The following is a 20,430-nucleotide window of genomic DNA, read 5'->3' as shown; positions in this document are numbered from 1 at the left end:
CTATATTGGATTCCACCCCAGGTCGTCTTTTTACCTATTTGTACCTATTCATAACAGCTGCTTCCCTTCATCCACGGACCCCTTTAGCATGCTGATTCTGTGGCTTTAAATAAAGGGCTGAAGACCCCCCCTCTGCAGAGCAAAACACACAGCCTGCAGGGCAGTTTCCTTACAACAGCCTTCCCTACTCAGGCAGTCTCTCCTCAGATTCACAATTCTTTTCTGAATGGCTAAGGCTGATAACGGCTGATGGATAAACAGAATTTTGCCATAATGCTATAGAAACACAATTTACATATTCAACTCTTCATCCAAAGAAGCTTCAAATACTTTAGCAGTATTTTTTCTACAACACCCAAAGGTGCTGTTAGCTGGCAAGCATCCCTCCCCAGAGAAGCTGAGTGCCATGGGGCCACGTGACAGAGATCAATTCTCTTGATCCTTGTACTTCTTAGGATGGGTAACTGAAGTTCTCTAACAAATTCTACCTGCTTGCCCCGGGCATGCAAGGACACAAGAGCCAACACACCTGGGGAGGGGTATTTACCTGAGCTCTGGATGCCATTTTGGCTGCTGTCTGGGCTGGATCAAAGACTTGGCGAGACGATTGATCCTTGCAGAAATTGATATGTCGCTGGGCTGCGGTCTCATTAAACCTCCTCATACAATATGGGCACTGAATATAATCTGAATGTAATGACAACAACAAATGACAATTAACATTTCAAAAACAACCATGGAATGGACTGTATGAAATGAAATAAATAGGATACGAATTCTGCTCCAACATGTAAAAACAAGGTCCCAAACTCTGGTTTGAGACAGTTGATTCCAGAGGGGGCTCAAATAAAGAATTCTACCTATGCACCCATTTCAATTAAGAACGTGCCTTTAAAATGTTCACATGGTATATATTTTAGAAAATAGATTAATTATACTTAGGAACTTCCCAATTAAATGAATTATTTAGTGAATCTTTGTGTAAAGAAAGTAGTCCTAGAATCACGGAATGTTAGTATTGATGTTACCAAAGGGCACAGAAAATCTAAACGCCCAGATTATGGTACCAGGTGGGGCAGAAGGTCACACAGAAGTGACAGAGTTACAGAGGAGAGAAGATGTTTCAAAAGATGGGTGAGGGGGATAGGCTTGCAGGCCAATGTCACCGTGTCACTGGCAGAAAGACATATTGCTTTTGCAGCGGCTAGATTTTTTTTCGTCTCACTGCTAAGTGAGGAGGCAAACAATGTATTCAAGAAGGAGATAGTAAAAGGGTAAAAGTTGGTGGGGGTGGTCAAAAAGTAGAAAATAAAAAGAAGGAGGGACGATAGGAAAATGGCTGCAGAAATGGCTTCAGCTTCTGGTGATACAACGTCCCACTCCTGCAGCCTCAGGTGCTCTGTGGTTCTGTACAATACCTTTTTGTCTAAATTTGTCTTCCATTTGCAATTACCAGAGAGAATTGGCTAGTGAAAGAAATGGGAAGTGGGGAAAATCCAAGATCTTCTTAGACCATGGAGCTGCTCATAGCTAAGCTAGGTTGGAGCCTACGCCTCTACCGCGAGTGGGGATTGGGGTTTGCTTGCTTTATTTCAGGCCCCCCTAAGGGATAACATAAAAGGATAACTTTCCCCTAGGAAGGGTTTGACACAGCATCAATCTTAAACTCAGTATGGAAGTTGGGGTTAGTATTGTTAGTGGAAAAAAGGCCAAACTCTGTAAAATAATTTTAAAGAGATTTACTTTGAGCCAAATTTGAGGGAGGATATTTGAATAGGGCTTTGGCAGATTCCAAGGTCTTGGATCCCAAAGATTAGGTAAATTTGTTATTTACTTAAAATTTGTCAGGACTCTGGAAAACAAAATAAAGGAATTAGTAATGTTTAAATAAAGAGTCTTTTTGTGAAAATTTAGTTAGGTTTCATGAGGTTGAGTTAGTTATAGCCAATGATTGTATCAGTGTTTCAATTAAAATTAAAGTCATGGAAGTTTGTTTTGTTTTAATCCAATGACATATAATCTCCAAAGATATTAGAAACTGGTATTTAAGTGGATTTGTCAGTCCTTTTTATGACTTTACTTGAAGAAGTCAACTTTGGACTTAGCCAGAAAGAACCACTTTTTGACATGAATTAAAGTAAAATAATAATTTTTTAAAGATGATAGAATTTGGGCCAGGCGCAGTGGCTCACGCCTGTAATCCTAGCACTCTGGAAGGCCGAGGCAGGTGGATTGCTCGAGGTCAGGAGTTTGAGACCAGCCTAAGCAAGAGTGAGACCCCGTCTCTACTAAAAATAGAAAGAAATTATCTGGCCAACTAAAAATATATTTAGAAAAAATGAGCCAGGCATGGTGGCATAAGCCTGTAGTCCCAGCTACTCGGGAGGGTGAGGCAGTAGGATCACTTAAGCCCAGGAGTTTGAGGTTGCTGTGAGCTAGGCTGATGCCACGGCACTCACTTTAGCCCGGGCAACAAAGCGAGACTCTGTCTCAAAAAAAAAAAAAAAAAAAATTAAAGATGATAGAATTTGGACTAGTCATGGTTAGAGACAATTGATAAACCAAATTGGTTATTTTTGTGGCATATAGCAATTTACGTAATAACCATAATTATTACTGATAATGTATACCAAGACAATGTTAATGTTTTATAATACTGGAATATATATTAACATATTTATATAAGTATAGCCCAAAGAAAAGTTAAACACCATTTTATATTTGACAATGTTTCCTGTATGGTTTTGACATATTAAATAAATCTAATGTCTGTTTTAGACTTTTAGTGGCCCTAATATATAAAAAGTTAAAGGTCAAAAGGCTGGATTTAGAATTTAAATTTTGGGAAGGTTAAATATTAGATGATAGTGAATTAGAAACACATTTTGTGTACCTCTCTACAGACATTGAATCAGTGGAAGTAAACTATATCTGCAGTTAGGGTTAACAGACCAAAACCAAAATATTTTTATAAACCTTTGACCATAAGTTTGTTTTTTTGTGCTCTACTTGGTGTTTTATTTATTCTAATTTGTTGACATTTAGGAACATTTGCATTTTTACCTTAAAGTTAAATACATAGGTATTTTTGTTGGTAACTCAGATTTAGTGATTATCATTAGACTAAATATTAAATTTACTTATCAAAAATTACACATTATTTTGTCTTTGGCTGAGTTTATATTTTTATAACCTCTATGTCAAATCTTGACACCTCAAGAACATAAAAATGTGCAGTAAAACCCAGGCAAAAACAAATGTATGCTGACAACTTGAAAGTATTTTCATTATTACTTTACTAATAACACCTTTTTATTTTTTAATAATAATGTAGTTTATTTACCAAAGATTACTAAATTCATGTGAACCATTAGGGTTTAATTTATGCATGCTCCCTTATTTTTAAGTCAGTCCGGAACCATGTAAGCACAAACATGTAATACATGGACAGACACAAAACACACCTAAATATTTACACTCCCACACACGTACACATGTACACAAAGTTCTAACAGATTTTACCCTAGAACTCTAGCCATGAGATGGTAACACGAACTCACCAGTCTGTAAAAGACAGCTGGATCCAAATTCCTTTTGATGAAACTGGAACTTGTTCACATGGCAAACTTTAGTTGCCCTGATAAGTAAACTAATTAGGCCTGTGGATCAAAGTTTTGGGTAAAGTAGTTTCTGTGGCAGCTTGATTTTTTTAAATAAACTTCTTTACCCTTTTTTTCCCTTCAGTTTAAAATGAGTTTTCAATGTTTGTATTTTAGTTAGAACTGGCTGTAGGATCTCCAGGTAGCCATTTAATCGTAAATACCATAAACAATTAGTTACCTTAACAGCAATAGAAAAAGTTAGCAGGTTTTAGAGTAGCCAGAAAAGAAGAGAGAAATAGCTGGAGACATTTTAACTCTATAGTGGTGGGTTGATCATTTCAGCTCTGAATTTTCTTTGATGTAATTTGCCCTTTCGTAAGAATTAGTTATAACCAGCTGTAGCCCTAGAAAAACTTGGCATGTCTTTGAATCTTTTTATTTACAAAAAAATACTTTCAACTATAGGTGGCACATATGAACTGGGGTGCCCAAAGGGGGTCATTCTCCTTGTCTTTCCTCATTTTTAAAGGCTTTCCCATTTTTCTTTAAAAGAAGCAACCGAACTGTAATATAGGGTTTAGTGTCGTGGATCAGAGTGTGCTAATTGTGGGTGGGGCTCCTCAATGTTTCACCACTGAGTCAGTTCCACCCTCTTACATGTCTCAGTTTCTCTTTTGGGGGTCTAGTACCTCCAAAAGGACTCAAAACGCAGAGTGATCAGCTCTTATATGCATTTCCTGGACGAGCCTTCTTTTAATTAATTAGTTGGGGGGTTCCCTATGGGGCCACTCGTGCCTTGGGGAATTGCCCCAGACAACTCCCACTCAGGATCCCAGTCACCCAGGGCTGCCAAGGCTGGGAGGAGATCTAGATGCCCCTTCTCTTCGGAGCTGAGGAACTCAGTCCGTCATTCGTCTACAAACAAGACAGTTCAGTTTCCTCTTTCAAAAATGTACAGAAAAGCCAATTGAGAATAATTTTAGGATAAAAAGACAATAGAGAAGACCCTTTTGAATGCACTTCCAAATCTAAGTTAGGATCCCTAGCAATAATTCCTAGGAAAAGAACCAGCTCAGAGTAAAGCAAGACCATCAACCAAAAACGGGAGGTCCTGAGCTCAGGAGGACTTACCAGTTCCGCCCAAGGAGAAGCTCGGAGTCAGAGGGCCCAAAAAGGCCATGCCGGTACCTGGTGCCGAGTTCGGGCTGCTCCTTTGGAGGTCCTGAGTCTTCTCTGAGTCCCACGTTGGGTGCCAATCTTGTTAATGGAAAAAAAGCCAAACTCTGTAAAATAATTTTAAAGAGATTTACTTTGAGCCAAATTTGAGGACCATGACCCAGAGCCATGCTCAAAAAGTCTTGAGCAAGTGGACTCGCTGTGGGTGGGTTACAGTTGGTTTTATACATTTCAGGGAGACAGGGGTTACAGGTAAAGTCATAAATCAATACGAGGGAGGCATATATTGGTTTGGCCCGAAAAGGTGGGCCTTCTCCAAGTGGGGGCTTACAGGTTATAGGTGGGTTTACAGTTTTTTTGACTTGTAATTGGTTAACAACATGAAGCTTTGTCTAAAGGCTTGGAATGTTTTAACGTAGGAACTGTTTATCAGACAGAAGCCACCGGACATATATTTATTGTGTAAATTGAGGACCTGTAGGTTCGTCTTGCATACCCTTAGGCCTGTTAATGGGTTATGAAGGATGTCCCCAATAAGGGAGGGGAGCATGATAAGGCATGTCCGAACCTCCTTCCTCTTGGCAGGCAATTTAGTTTTAGGGGGGTCCACTTAGTCAGCTAGTGGGGAAGGGTGAGCCTTTAAATTTTATTTTAATTCACAGTATATAGTCAAAATCCTACATGTGTGGATGGATATTCAATGCAGTGATGTCTTCAAAGTTTAGAGTTTTTTGTAAGCCATCTTTTTAAGGAGTTTGGGGAGTTTTCTGTTTGAAAAAAAACATTTCCTAAGATGAATACTGAAGACTGAACTCTGATCTTTTTCTTTTGTTCAAATTCCTTCCTAAGGAGGCCAGATGAGTCACACTCACAAATGGTAAATTCCCACTAAGCAGGTTTTGTTAACCAAATATAGTGTGGTTTACTTCCCAACCTGATTCCGGTATCACATTAACATCACCTAAAAGATAGAAAGCCCCCATCTTAACTCAAGCATCCCAGCAGATGCTTATCTTAACTTGAAAGAGTCTCCTGTCTGGACCTCCTAGAGTGCTCACACCTTTATCTTAAATTAAGCAGTTCCTTTCTGGTCTTTTAGCTAAAGCCTAACTCTCTCAGCCAATTGTTAGCCAAAGAATCTTTAACCCACCTATTACGTGTAGGCACCCCCCCACCACTTCGAGATGTCCCACCTTTTTGGGTCAAACCAATGTAAGCCTCCCATGTATTGATTTATGACTTTACCTAAGCCCTGTCTCCCTGAAATGTATAAAACCAAACTGTAACCCAGCCACAGCAAGTCCACTTGCTCAAGGCTTCTTAGGAGTGTTTCCATGCCATGGGCCTCAAATTGGGCTCAGAATAAACTTTCAAATATTTCAGAGTTTGGATTTTTCTGTCCATATTACTCTTAAAATGTAAGAACTGTAAGCACTTAGAAATCATCTACTAGCTCTATCCTTTATTTCACATTCTGGAAGGCAGTTCTTAACTGTTGATTTAATTTTTATTAAACACGTACTTGGTGCCAGGCATGTTTTATACCTAGAAATGCAACATCTCTACTAGGAGATGCATTCTAGTAAGGAGTAAACATTCTAGTTCAGAAACAAATAAATAAAAATTTCACACGGTGATAAATGCCTCAAAAATAAATAAATACAATAAAACAGGACAGCATTGGGAAATGATAAAGAGCCCAGTTCTGGAGCCGGCCTGACTGGTTTTGGACCAGACTTCTTCACTTGCTGTGTGTGTGAACTTGGGCAAGTTACTCAACCTCCTTAAGCTTCCATTCTCTCGGTGCCTACATATCACCTACTTCATCGGGTTGTTGTGAAAGTTAACTATGATAATCCACACAAAGGTTTGGCACAGTGGGTGGGGTGGAACATAACCAATGTTTTCTAAATGCTAGCTACTGCTGTAAGAGAACAGGTCCAGCAAGGTTGTGTTTCCAGCTACCAAACAAGAGTGAAACTGCTTACAAAAAAGTAAAACGTGAAGTGTCATTATCATTCAGAACTCATTTATAATGGCGTAGAAAAACCATCTGGAACGTGGGGCTCTTGGCTTGGTGGTTTTTTTCTTCAGTTAACATGGAAGCTAGAAAGTCCAGCCTTACATCAGAAATCCTGCTACCATAAACCCTACTCACATAAGGCAATGACAATCACCATGGCAATACTGACTCACTTCCTTAATCCCACCCGTTCATTCATTCATTGCCACCCTTCTGTGTGTTGGGCATTACATGCCACCACAGGGACAGCAAAGTTGAAGTTTATTTCTCTGCCAACGAAAATCTCAGAGATGACTACGCAAATAGACAATTACCACTTGGTGGGATAAACTGAGAGGAGGGACTTCTGGGGGCCCATACGAGAAAGTGGAAGCTTCACAGGGGGGCAAAGGACAGGTGGGTACCATGGCTAAGCATTCATTCAGGTTGTTCTGGGAATGGAAAAAGTCTTTTTCTGCAACAATAATCTGAACACACCGGACTAAGCTACATGTTCTACTCTCTTCTCAAACTGAGTCACCTCTCTTCCTCTATCAATGCTTTCATAAAAATCACTATGTCCTATTTATTTCAATAAATAATAATTTTATTTATTTTTCACTTATTTTAGAGACAGGGTCTTGCTCTGTCTCCCAGGCTGGAGTGCAGTGGCATGACTATAGCTCACTGCAGCTTTGAATTCCTGGCCTCAAACAATCCTCCCGTCTTAGCCTCCTGAGTAGCAGGGACTATAGGCACGAGCCACCAGGCGCGGCTCAATAATCATTTTACAAGTCAGAGTACAAATGGATTCTTAAGAGAAATATGGTGGTGAGATCTCATAAAAAATTAGAGTAGAAAAACAAGCATCATTTCAAAATGCAAACATGTAGAGTCTCCGTAGCCATATAAAATGGTAATGGAACGTCCCAGGCCTCACAGAATAATTCTAATTATAAATATTCGACATCACTCCCCCCATAAACTGTCACAACATCCTGGAAATTTGAATCATTGGCAGACTTGGTTAAGTCACTAAGAAGTAGAATAAATATATGCATGTCATGAGAACTGAGTCATGAAAATAGGGAATCATGCTGAGAAAGAAAAAAGGAAATTACTTACAAACTCATGCATATTAGGCCATAATATACATAACACTAGTTATGTGTGTATAAATTTTCTAGTACTTAAGCTTGAGAACACTGGGCTAATATAAAATCCCTGCACAGTCAAAATAATCAAATTGCAATAAAAATGGGCTACTGCATATAATCATTTTTCTTGCTGCATAAAATTATAGTTAAGGGCACAGAATTTAACTATTAAACTATATTTTAGCATAAGAATGCAAAGGAAAGAAAAATGAATTGTACATTTGATGAGGCCTTGCAAAGGGAATTTTTTTTAGAGAGAGACAATAATCACCACATTTTAGATCCAACTCACATTTTACATCCAAATTGGATCTAAAACATGAGAGAAATTCACACAGCAGGACACCAACATGGTATCACTTATTCAATTAGAAAACCATAAGGTAGCTGTCAACCCTGCAGCTTCTGATCTTAAAATGAATATATTACTCATAAAAGATGGTTTTCTTAATATGAAACTTATTGCCAAAGTACTTGCCTATTACTAAAATCACAGCCACAGATCTTTCTACCAAGCCTCTTAAGACAACAAATTATTTTAAACTACATTTTCGTTAGCACCCAGCAAAAGTGAAGTAGGTATAATGATTATTTTGGTACAGAAGTTCAGATGATTTGTTTTTCAGATGATATTTATAGTATGATTACACTGAGTTTTTGTACTTTTTAAAATGAACTTTTTTGGGGAATAATTTATACACAAGTAAGTGTACCTATTTTACATGTACTGTTCAATGAGTTTTGACAGACATATACTTTTGTGTAACCACCCCAATTAAAATATAGAATATTTTCATCACTCCAAAGAGTTCCCTCATGCCTCTTTTTAGTCAATATTCTCACAAACCCAGTTTTAGACAACCAACAATCCATTTTCCTGTCACTATTGATAAGTTTTGCCTGTCCTATAATTCCATATAAAAGAATTCCAATATTGAAAGTGTATTTCTTGTGGGAAACTTATAGTTGGGTCTTGCTTTATTATTCAATCTCTATCCTTTTTCTGGAGTGTGTAGGTCATTTATATGCAATTATTCATATGGGTAGGTTGAAGCCTACCATCTTGCTATTTATCTTGATCCTATGTATTCTCTGTTCCTTTTTTCCCTCTTTTTCTATCCTATTTTGGATTGATTTTTTTTTCCATTTTATCTCTACTCCATGTATTGTCTTATTAGCAATGCCTTTACATTTTTGAATGGTTACTCTAGGATTTACAATAGGCATCTTTAACATATAATAGTCTACCTTCAAATAATACTATATATACATCTGTATATAATGTAAGAAACTTACAGTGTGTGTCTATTTTCCTCACTCAACCTTGTGATATTATTTTCATACATTTCACTTCCACCTGTTATAATACCCATAATATGCTATTATTTATGCTTGAAATAGTAAATTATAACCCACAGCTAACATTATACTCAGTGGAAAACAACACAAGGATGTCTGCTTTCACCACTTCTATTCAACATAGTATTTTTTTTTTTTTTTTTTTTTTTTTTGAGGCAGAGTCTCGCTTTGTTGCCCAGGCTAGAGTGAGTGCCGTGGCGTCAGCCTAGCTCAGAGCAACCTCAAACTCCTGGGCTTAAGCGATCCTCCTGTCTCAGCCTCCCGAGTAGCTGGGACTACAGGCATGCGCCACCATGCCTGGCTAATTTTTTCTATATATATTTTAGTTGGCCAGATAATTTCTTTCTATTTTTTTTTAGTAGAGACAGGGTCTCGCTGTTGCTCAGGCTGGTCTCGAACTCCTGACCTTGAGCGATCCAACCGCCTCAGCCTCTCAGAGTGCTAGGATTACAGGCGTGAGCCACCGTGCCCGGCCAACATAGTATTATTGACATAAGTTCTAGCCAGAGGATTTAGGCAAAAAATTAAAAGGCATCCAAATTGGGCAGAGAGAAGTAAAATTATCTCTTTGCAGATAACATAATCTTATTGTAAAAACCTACAGATTGCACAAAAAAGTTATTAGAGCTAATAAACAAATTCAGCAGTTATAAGACAAAAAGTCAACATTTTCAAAAATCAGTTGCATTTTTATACACTAACAATGAACAATTTGAAAAGAAAATTTACAATTCCATTTATAGTAACATCAAAAATATAAAACACTTAGAAATAAATGTAACCAATGAGGTGAAAGATTTATACACTTAAAACTACAAAACATTGCTGAAAGAAATTAAAGATATAAATAAATGAAAGACATCTTATGTTCATGGATTGGAAAATTTAATGTTGTTAAGATGACAATAATACCTCTGAAGGGATCTATGTATTCAATACAATCCCTATCAAAATCCCAATATGGCATTTCTACATAAAAAGACAAAAACCATCCTAAAGTTCATATGGAATCCCAAAGGACCCCAAATAGCCCAAACAATCTTGGCTGTATCTTGAAGGACTCACACTTCCTGATTTCAAAACTTGCTACAAAGCTGCAGTTATCAAAACAATGCAACACTGACATAAAGACAGATATGCAGACCAATGGAATAGAAAGCCCAAAAATAAACCCTCAAATATATGGTCAAGTGACTTTTGATAAGGGTGCCAAGACCATTCAATGGGGAAAGGGCAGTCTTTTTAACAAATGGTGCTGAGAAAACTGGATATCCACAGGCAAAAGAATGAAGTTGGAACCTTACCTTATATCACACACACTAATTAACTTCAAATGGATCAGAGACCTAAATGTAAGAGCTACAAAAAAAAAAGAAAAGAAAAGAAAAAGAAAAGAAAAGAAAAAAGAAATGAAAGAAAAAGAAAGAAAGAAAGCACAAGGGACAAGTGACAAACTTCATGACATTGGATTTGATGATGAATTTTTGGATATGACATCAAAAGCACAGGCACCAAAAGAAAAAACAGATACACTAGACTTCAAAATTAAAAACTTTTGTGCATTAAAGGACACTATCAAGACAGTAAAAAGACAGCCCCCAGAATTGAAAAAAGAATTTGCAAATCATATACTGTATCTGATAAGAAATTAATATTAATCTAACTGAGCTTTTAGCCCTCACAATTTACAGCAAGATAGGATAGAAGAACAACTTAAACATTAATATAACTCAAAAAGTAGACAAATACAGAATATGAGACATTCTAAAAGAGAAATACCCTGGTGGGAGTGTTGTGTAGGATTAAAAAAGACAACAAAAGGCAATATGTAAATTTTGGCTGGATCCTGGATTGTAGCTGGGATGGGGTTAGTGGAGAGCTTTAAAAGACATTCTTAAGATAATTGGGAAAATATGAGTCTATATATTAAGTGTGATAATAGTATTATAATTATGCAGGAAAATGAACTTATGCTTAAGAGATGTATAATGAAATAGTTAAGGGTAATGTTAAAGATGTTTGAAACTTATGTTTAAATGGTTCTGCAAAAAAAGAAAAAGAGAGAGAGAAAATATGGCAACAATGTCAACAATTTTCACATTTCAGTGGAAGGCATATGGGTGAGAATTGTACTTTCCTTACTCTTTTCTATAGATTTGAAAATTTTCAAACTAAAAGCCTTGCAGTAAAAAAGCTGTGGGCCACTAAACTGTGTATAACTTTAAATGATTAAAATGGTGAATTTTATGTTTTGGGAATTTCATAAAGAAAAAGAAGAGAGGCCAAGTGAGGTGACTCACACCTGTAATCCTAGCAGTTTGGGCAGCCAAGGCAGGATCACTTGAGCTCAGGAGTTCGAGACCAGCCCGAGCAAGAGTGAGACCCCTGTCTCTACTAAAAATTGAAAAATTAGCTGGGCGTTGTGGTGCATATCTATAGCCCAAGCTACTTGGGAGGCTAAGGTACAAGGGTCACTTGAGTCCAGGAGTTTGAAGTTGCAGTGAGCTACAACGATGCCACCGCACTCTACCCAGGGCAAAAGAGTGAGACTCTGTCTCAAAAAAAAAAAAAAAAAAAAAAAGAGAGAGAGAGCAATCTGTGGGTGTCTGACTATGGAGCTATTGTGGAATTCCTTTTTTTTTAATTTCAGCATATTGTGGGGGTACAAAAGTTTAGGTAACGTATATTGCCCTTGCCCTCCCACCCCCGAGTCAGATCTTCAAACGTGTCCATCCCCCAGACGGTGCGCACCACACTCATTATGTGTGTATATACCCATCCCCTCCTCCCCACTTCCATCTGCCCGACACCGATGAATGTTATTCCTAAATGTGCACTTAGGTGTTGATCAGTTAAAACCAATTTGATGGTTCGTACATGTGGTGCTTATTTTTCCATTCTTGGGATACTTCACTTAGTAGAATGGGTTCCAGCTCTATCCAGGATAATAGAAGAGGTGCTAGATCACCATTGTTTTTTGTGGCTCAGTAGAACTCCATGGTATACATATACCCCGTTTTATTAATCCACTCATATATTGATGAGTACTTGGGTTGTTTCCACATCTTTGCAATTGTGAATTGTGCTGCTATAAACATTCGAGTGCAGATGTCTTTTTTATAGAATGTCTTTTGTTCTTTTGGGTAGATGCCCAGTAATGGGATTGCTGGATCAAATGGTAGATCTACCTGTATCTGTTTAAGGTATCTCCATACTGCTTTCCACAGAGGCTGTACTAGTTTGCAGTCCCACCAGCAGTGTATATGGTGGAATTGCTTAGACTGCTCTGCACAGGGCCATGTGCATCAGCTGTGACACAAATGGTGTACCCTGGAGTTATGTAATGCCACAGCACAGGTACAGTGGTGTTCTCATGTTGAGACAGAGTTAGGAGGAAGCACAGAATCCTTATGCAGAATTGGAAAAAAGAAAATAGAATAAGGTAAATTTACCTTTATATAATTGACAACATTATTTCTATATAATTGTTATTGTCAATTTATAGTGCATAGAAGGCATAGTGACTTGGCCAAAAGTCAAGCATAGCCTCAGTCTCAAAAGTAAACCAAACTGTCCACACACCTGGATTCACGAATGGAGGGAGTGGAGGTGGGAGGGGCCGGCCTTCTTTAATGGCCAGCGAACACTCCTTTGCTGATCGGATTGTGTTAATGAAGTCCTCATGCTGTTGTCTCCAGTTAGATTTCCTCACAGGTCGAGACTGTAAAAAAAATTAAACCAACAAATACTACCCTTGGCCATATACCACTTAATTACAATTTTTTTTTAAAGCTGGGATTTGAATTTACAGGAAACAGGACTGTGAAATTTGGAGAAAAAAGAATTTGTTTTTCAAAGAAACTACTTAAAGAGGTTTGGAAAATATAGTAATGAAATTTGCAAGACACAGTAGTGAGGGAAAACACAAAATAAAATTCAGAAAAACAAACTACAAAACTTTAAAGGAAGACAAAAGTAATATTAAAAGTGACTTTCTTCCCAAGTTACTTGCTAGACTTAAAGCTACTCTAATGAAAGTATAAACAAGATTATTTTTGCCACATCTGGAAAGTATCTGGAATATATTTGGAAATCTAAGTGAGCAAGACTGTAAAGAAAACAGTAAAGGTGGATGACACTCACGTGACACTACACTGCGCTATTGAGAAAAATGAAACCAGAAAGCCCAGACATAGGCTCTAATGAAGAATGTAATAAAGAACAAGAAAGAAGATATCAATAGTACCTTGGACTGAGGAGCCTTCATCACAGTAGGAATGTCAGTGCCTTGTAATCTTTGCTTCAAGGAATCGAAAGGTTTACGCTTTTTGTTGAAGAGTTTTTTACATATTGGTCCATGCCTCTCCTAGAAAAGGAAAGGTGGGGAGTGGGATTTCAAAAATGCACAAAGTTTTTAATACCCAGGAGTACTTAGCCCTCACTATGGTTTCTGAGTTGCCCCTTAGAGCCTAGTTCATTCTCTAACAGATCACAGCAGAGCAAATCCATCAGCCTCTCCTCACCCGTGTCACACAAAACTAGACACTGTGTTTGGGCAAAGACAAAAAGCTTTTACCACTAAAGAGGCTCACTTCAAATTTGGTTTTATATATTTAACTCAAACTTGGGCAGTATGCTCTTTACTCCAACCAGTAGTCCTTTAAGAACATTTCTGGCACAAAAACTGAGGACCCAACACATAGAGATTTGCCTGTGTGCCACCCGATAAAGTCTGTCACTGTGCCACTGTGGGATCTTTGCCTTCTTCCTTGGTGGACCTGTAACACGTGATAGCTGGTATGTATACAGTTGCTCTGTCCAAACCCCAAGTGCACACTCTGAAAATCCCTGCACCTGGCTAACAAGAAGCCATCCCATTTTAAACTAAAGGAGAGAGAGAGAGATCGGATCACTTGATCAAATGCTCTCTGTAGCCTAGAGGTAGGCTGAGGAAGTGAAACGCAGGAGGACTCAGGACATGTTTGACACTTAGAGAGTCCCTCTCCAAATGGCACCTCCTGGGTCTCAAACAGATTCTCTGGGGGGCAGCTCTGGGCTGGCAAAGGCAACGCTGGCACACTGGTCGCTTGCAGAGCCCTAGCAGGCTCCGTGAGCTACCTCTCTAGTTTCAGGAAGCTCTAACCACCCTTAACCAATAAGTTCATTGTCGAAATTCCCAGAAAAAACAAAACTTATAACCTCATTTTGTTGTCTTTTGTCCCAAACGTAGTCAGGCTTATAATCCAAATGTTTTAAATTTGATATAAGTCTCCTTGATCGAAAATGGCCTAATTAATAATTGCATTATCATCTTAGGTTGATTTATTTATTTTTTAAAAACCATCTTTCTTGGGAATCCCTTTATAATACTGGAGGCTACCACCTGTTTGATTCCCTAGATTTGAAATAAATCAAGCTTTTATCCAACGTTATGACCATCAGTCACGGGACTTGACATGCGGTTAGCTTGAATCTGGATAACAATTAGATCTTGGAACAGACCTTACATCCATGTATTATTTTGTTCAAATGGTATAAAAACCCTGGAATTGGAAGGTTCTGTATATGTGGCAAAGCAGAAAACAGGAAGGTTAAAGGTCTTGTCAGAAATAGTGACAAATTTGCGGCTAAAAGCCAAGTTTGCAGATGTCTGAAATTCAATGCTCATTCCTCTTGACTAGCTAATTTCCCTGGTGCTTTGGCCTTGAAATTTGAATTTTTGATGGTTAAAGAAAAGGCGGAAGAGCCAAAACCTCCCAAGGGATAATCGACTGTGCCAAGATCCTTCCATCTGCCATTGTATTAGGAGCACCATGTTTAATAGGGTCGCTTTCGAATGAAGTGGCATTAATCAACCTCCATGTCCTCCGGGCCTGCCAGCCATAGGTTATGTACTTCTCTTCCCTAGCTTCCCTCCACATCTGTCTTTAATCTTTGCACCGCCGCCTCCTCACTGGCTTGACAGTTCATTTAGCTCCAATGAAACACATCTACACAATGTCTTTATGTTTACCAGAACATCTGCTGCAAAGCGTCTTCCACAGACTTCACAGGGAAATAACTCCTGCTTGCCATCTGCGTAAGATTCAAGAGTACATTATGTTAGTTTCGTGGAATTGCCTGGCTGAGAAGAAATGACTGACTGGAGGTGACCTCAATAGCTTGATATCCTTTCTTTTCTCTCCCCACCAACCGCTTCCTCTGCTTAAGAAGATCCTGTATACACTTACCCATGTTTTCCTTTCCTAGTAGAAACTTCTCACTTCACTAAACAGGTAAATTCCATATCCTTCAGGCAACCCGAATATAATTATTTAATATATTCTTTAAAAAAAAAAAAATAGACATAGGGTCTCGTTCTGTCACCCAGAGCTGGAGTGTTGTGGCCCGATCCTCCTGCCTTAGACTCCTGAGTTGCTGGGACTACAGGTGTGCATCACCGCACCTGGTTAATTTTCTTTTCTTTCCTTTTTTTTTTTTTTTTGTAGAGACAGGGTCTCATTATGTTGCCAGGCTGGTCATGAACTCCTGGGCTCAAGTGATCCTCCTGCCTCAGCCTCTGAAAATGCTGAGATTATAGGCGTGAGCCATCGCACCCTGCCCTAATGTATTCTTAAATAGAGTGCCTAATAGCTTTCCTTTAGATATAAGTACAAAGTTAATATCTTAGTATAAAGTCAGTCGTACATAATCCAATAATAACATCTTGGGATCCCTACTAGAATGTAAGTTCTACAAAGGCTGAGACTGTGCCTACTATATCCCAAATGCCTCAGTGTATTTGACCCATAGTAAGGCATCAATAAATACTGGTTGAATGTATGGGCCAAACAAGAATTGAGTTTCTACCATAGGACCAATCATTCACTCAATAAATAAGTATCTTCTATATGCAACTCTGTGGAAATATTGAGAGAAACTCTACATGGGTCCAATATAGAAAAGGAGAGGAAGTATACAGATAAATTTTAAACGAAGTTAGAAAAGTGTCATGAGAACAGCAAAACATTCTGGAATTGTGAAAAAATAAATCATTTTACTTGATAATACTTCCTCCTTTTGGTTCATCTGGAGTATGTAAAGATTAAAAAAGTAGTTTGAGGTGTGAGCATGGATAATTAGTCTAATTATATTAAACTAATAATCTGAGCTTTACTCTGCAAGCACGGAGAGCCATCAGGCACACCGAGCTGCGGGAGATTCAGGTGACAGAGACAAGAAGGGATGAATGGATCAGGGGACAAGGGAGAAGAGGGGGCTTTAGTTAAAAAGCTGGAAGTGTGGCCGGGCGTGGTGGCTCAGGCCTGTAATCCTAGCACTCTGGGAGGCCGAGGCGGGTGGATCCCTCAAGGTCAGGAGTTCGAGACCAGCCTGAGCAAGAGTGAGATCCCCGTCTCTACTAAAAATAGAAAGAAATTATCTGGTCACCTAAAATATATATAGAAAAAATTAGCTGGGCATGGTGGCACATGCCTGTAGTCCCAGCTACTCGGGAGGCTGAGGATAGCTTGAGCCCAGGAGTTTGAGGTTGCTGTGAGCTAGGCTGATGCCACGGCACTCACTCTAGCCTGGGCAACAAAGCGAGACTCTGTCTCAAAAAAAAAAAAAAAAAAAAAAAAAGCTGGAAGTAGAGACCTGAAATGGAAATGAAAGAGGACATGAGTACGCTGTGGCAAAGAATCTACAACATGACTAGATTTGGGGGGGTTGGGAGGTGGCAAAGAGAAGAATGCTGAGGACGGTGCTAGGTTTGGAGACAGGACTGAGAAGATGGTGGGGCTGTGGACAGAAATAGGAAACTTGAGAAAAAGGGCCATCTTAGGAAGAACAATGACCTCAGCTTTGGAAACACTGAGTAGAAATAGAGTCGTTCAGCCAGCAGGATGGAAATGAGGGAGGTCGGGGTTAGAGACACAGATGTAGGCTTTGAGGAATGAAGGAAAGGCATGATACTTCCAGGGAAGAAGTCATGGAAAGAGAAGTACAGAGATGATCCTTAGGGAAACTTAGATCTAAGGGCCAAGAAAACAATGATACGCCAGCAAGAGAAGCAGGAGAGAAAAGGGTCATGGAAATCAAGCAAAGACAGTTTGAGAAAGGAAGGCCCAGTTAACAGGACGCAGATGGTAGCCTGCTACAGACGTGGTTGATTTCAGTGATTTCTTCTCACATCTGCTAATTGGAGTTGTACTTTCAACAGAGGTCATCCATCAGAGCACACAGAAATACCTCTCTCGCTCCCCATTCTTTCGGCCTTATGACGCTGAAAAACAGGGAATTTATTTTTTTCAGCAAAAATACCCCAACCCTCCATATACTTATTAATAAATATGACTCATCCTGATTATTAAACTGCTACTTTTTCTAAAACACTAGTGAAGGATTAATCTGTGTGAATAGTATAGTAACATTTGCATAAGGCTTTCCTATTCCCAAAACACCTTTCCTGTGTTATCTCATGTGCTCCTCACAGTGACCCTGTGACACACAGTTGGTACTTTTTTATGTTACAGATGAGAAAATAGACCCTCAAGGATAGGTGACTTTTTAAGACCATGGGTAGTAAGTAGTAACATAGATGTAAAACTGAGCCTCTATCTCTACAAATGTTAAGACTATGGATTCAGTCATCACTATAACTACAGATATGTCAATACTTACCTACAAAGCAATTCGAAGCCCCTAAAGGACTGATGACCTTTGGTTCAAATCAGTGAGTTTTAATGAGTTTAAAATAATGATAGATACAATATGACTCAATTCAATACTTGGATATAGACGGACCACCACATTCTGAAGCATGTTCACCTTGGAAGCTTGACTACAGGGAAGGAACGGCACACCTGCCTAGCCTGCTGAATCAAACATGGACATCAACGAAGTCTACAGTGTTTGTTACTGTATACTGAATCACATGGAATGTGATTGCTAGAACTTTAAAAGAACCCTTGGAAACAACCAAAATGCCTTTCAATAGGTGAATGGCTAAACAAACTGTGGTATATCCATACCTTGGAATATTATTCAGCAATTAAAAAGAACACTATTGATACATGCAACAACCTGGATGGACATCAATGCTGAACAAAAAAAGCCAATCTTAAAAGGTCACATACTTTGTGATTCCATTTGTATAACATTTTCAAAATGACAAAATTATACAGATGGAAAACAGATCAAGATTGTCAAGGAGTAGGGATAGTTGGGTGGGGAGGAAGGTCATTGTGATTAAACAGGGTAGAATGAGGGAGATGTTTGTGTGATGGAATAGTTCTGTTATCTTCATTGTGGTGGTGGTTATGCACGTTATAAAATGGCACGGACGGTCAGACGCAGTGGCCCATGCTTGTAATCCCAGCTTTGGGAGGCCAAGGTGGGAGGATCACTTGAGGCCAGGAGTTTGAAACCTGGGCAACATAGTGAGACCCTATCTCTACAATTAAAATTAAAGAAAATTAGCCAGGCATGGTGGTGCGCACCTGTAGTCCTAGCTACTTGAGAGGCTGAGGCAGGAGAACTGCTTGAGCACAGGAGTTGGAGGCTGCAGTGAGCTATGGTCAGGCTGCTGCACTCCAGCCTGGGTGACAGAGTGAGACCCTGTCTCATAAATAAATAAATAGATAGGTATAGACTATGAACACACATTCTATCACTGTCAGTTTCCTCATTTTGATATTGTACTATAGATATTTAAGATATAATTTTGGGAAAACTGGGTAAAAGGGCATAGGGATCTCTCTGTGCTATTTTGTAACACTTTGTAAAACTATGTCAAAATAAAGGGTTTTAAAATATTATCTAGGAGTTGGCAAACTGCAGCCAGTGGGCCAAATCTGAGGCTTTGTGTTTTTGTAAATAAAGCTTAATGGGAACATAGCCAGGCTCATTTGTTTATATACATATTGCTGCTTTCACACTACAACAATGGAGTTCAGTAGTTGTAACAAACTATATGACCTACAAAGCCAAAAGTTATACTATTTGGCCCTTTACAGAAATAGGTTGCCAACTGGTAAATGAGAATATAGTAATTAAAAATGATTTTGGGAGAACATGGAAAAATGTTAATATTTTATTCATATATTTACAAAGAAGATTGGAAGGGCACACACAGAGTAATTACCTTTGAATGGTGTGAGTAAAGGTGAATATTATCGTTTAGTTTCCTGCATTTTCAAATTTTTTACAAAGATTATGCATAACTATTTTAAAAATCAGAGCAAGTGATTTTCAAAAAAATATAGAACCTCTTTAATAGAAAATGTTCTAAAACAGTATCAACTTAGCTATTTCTTTTCCCTCTGTACTTGGAGTCATACTTGATAAGTTATAATAGTGGCTGTTATTTTTAAAGAACAATTTATAATCTTTGAAAATTTTAAAAATGAGGAAAAGTAAGTGATCTAGGTGTGATAAACAGTTTTGCTTAGCACATCAAAAATAAAAAATAAGCATTACAAAGATCTCAGTTCAAGAGCTTTATAAGAAGCGTGGAGAGAATTAGGGCCAGAATGAAATTGAAAAAAAATTCTACTTTTGACCAGATGTTCTCTGCCTGAGCTAGAAGTTAAGAATGCTTTGCAGAGACACCTACCAATTCACATTTTCTTACAAAGTCATGGTAGAGAAGAAAAAGGGAAGACATTTTCTCATTCAGATGTCAGCAAGTCAAAGAAATTTTAAGTTCTTTGCAGTCTAGAACATGCAAATATTTAGCAACATCAACATCTTCCAAGGTCCTATGGCAAAGGGGTGGCACAATAGCCTCAACTTATTATCTCAAGAACATGAGTCATGAGAAAAGAAAAGGAATTAAGACTGAGTTAATGGCTTTTGGGTAAGGTCTTCCGGGAAAAAAAGAAAAAAAAAGGACTGAGTTACGATGGCGGATAGAACATCATCTAATTTTGCTTTCCTCCTAAATCACCAATAAACCTGCAAGAAAGGGACATAGAAACAGAGGACCACAGGACAGGGAGGAAACAAAAAACCTAAAATTTGGGAAGCTGATAGACATGGCAACCGACTTGGAGGACATAAAGCTACATCAAAATCGACTTCCCAAGCTGACAGTAGGGGAGAACTAAGAGCCAGATTTACACTGCAGAACCTCATGGGAACCCCTGGAGCGGCA

At 38.6% G+C, this 20,430-nt stretch overlaps 1 protein-coding gene across 1 annotated transcript in view; it reads right to left on the bottom strand.

The window, feature by feature from the left end:
• Nucleotides 1-20,430, bottom strand: part of ZC2HC1B (zinc finger C2HC-type containing 1B) — a 37,405-nt gene that overhangs the window by 11,910 nt on the left and 5,065 nt on the right. Inside the window, exons 2-5 of the mRNA XM_069488800.1 lie at nt 15,310-15,371; nt 13,543-13,662; nt 12,879-13,017; nt 548-687 (exon numbers count right to left, since the gene is read on the bottom strand). Of these exons, the coding sequence (XP_069344901.1) occupies nt 548-687; nt 12,879-13,017; nt 13,543-13,662; nt 15,310-15,371 (461 nt within the window). The remainder of the gene's footprint in view (nt 1-547; nt 688-12,878; nt 13,018-13,542; nt 13,663-15,309; nt 15,372-20,430) is intronic.

The sequence above is a fragment of the Eulemur rufifrons genome, chromosome 15, assembly GCF_041146395.1.
Source record: "Eulemur rufifrons isolate Redbay chromosome 15, OSU_ERuf_1, whole genome shotgun sequence".
In the NCBI taxonomy this organism is placed as follows: Eukaryota; Metazoa; Chordata; class Mammalia; order Primates; family Lemuridae; genus Eulemur; species Eulemur rufifrons.
This window is presented reverse-complemented; position numbering and strand designations above follow the sequence as displayed.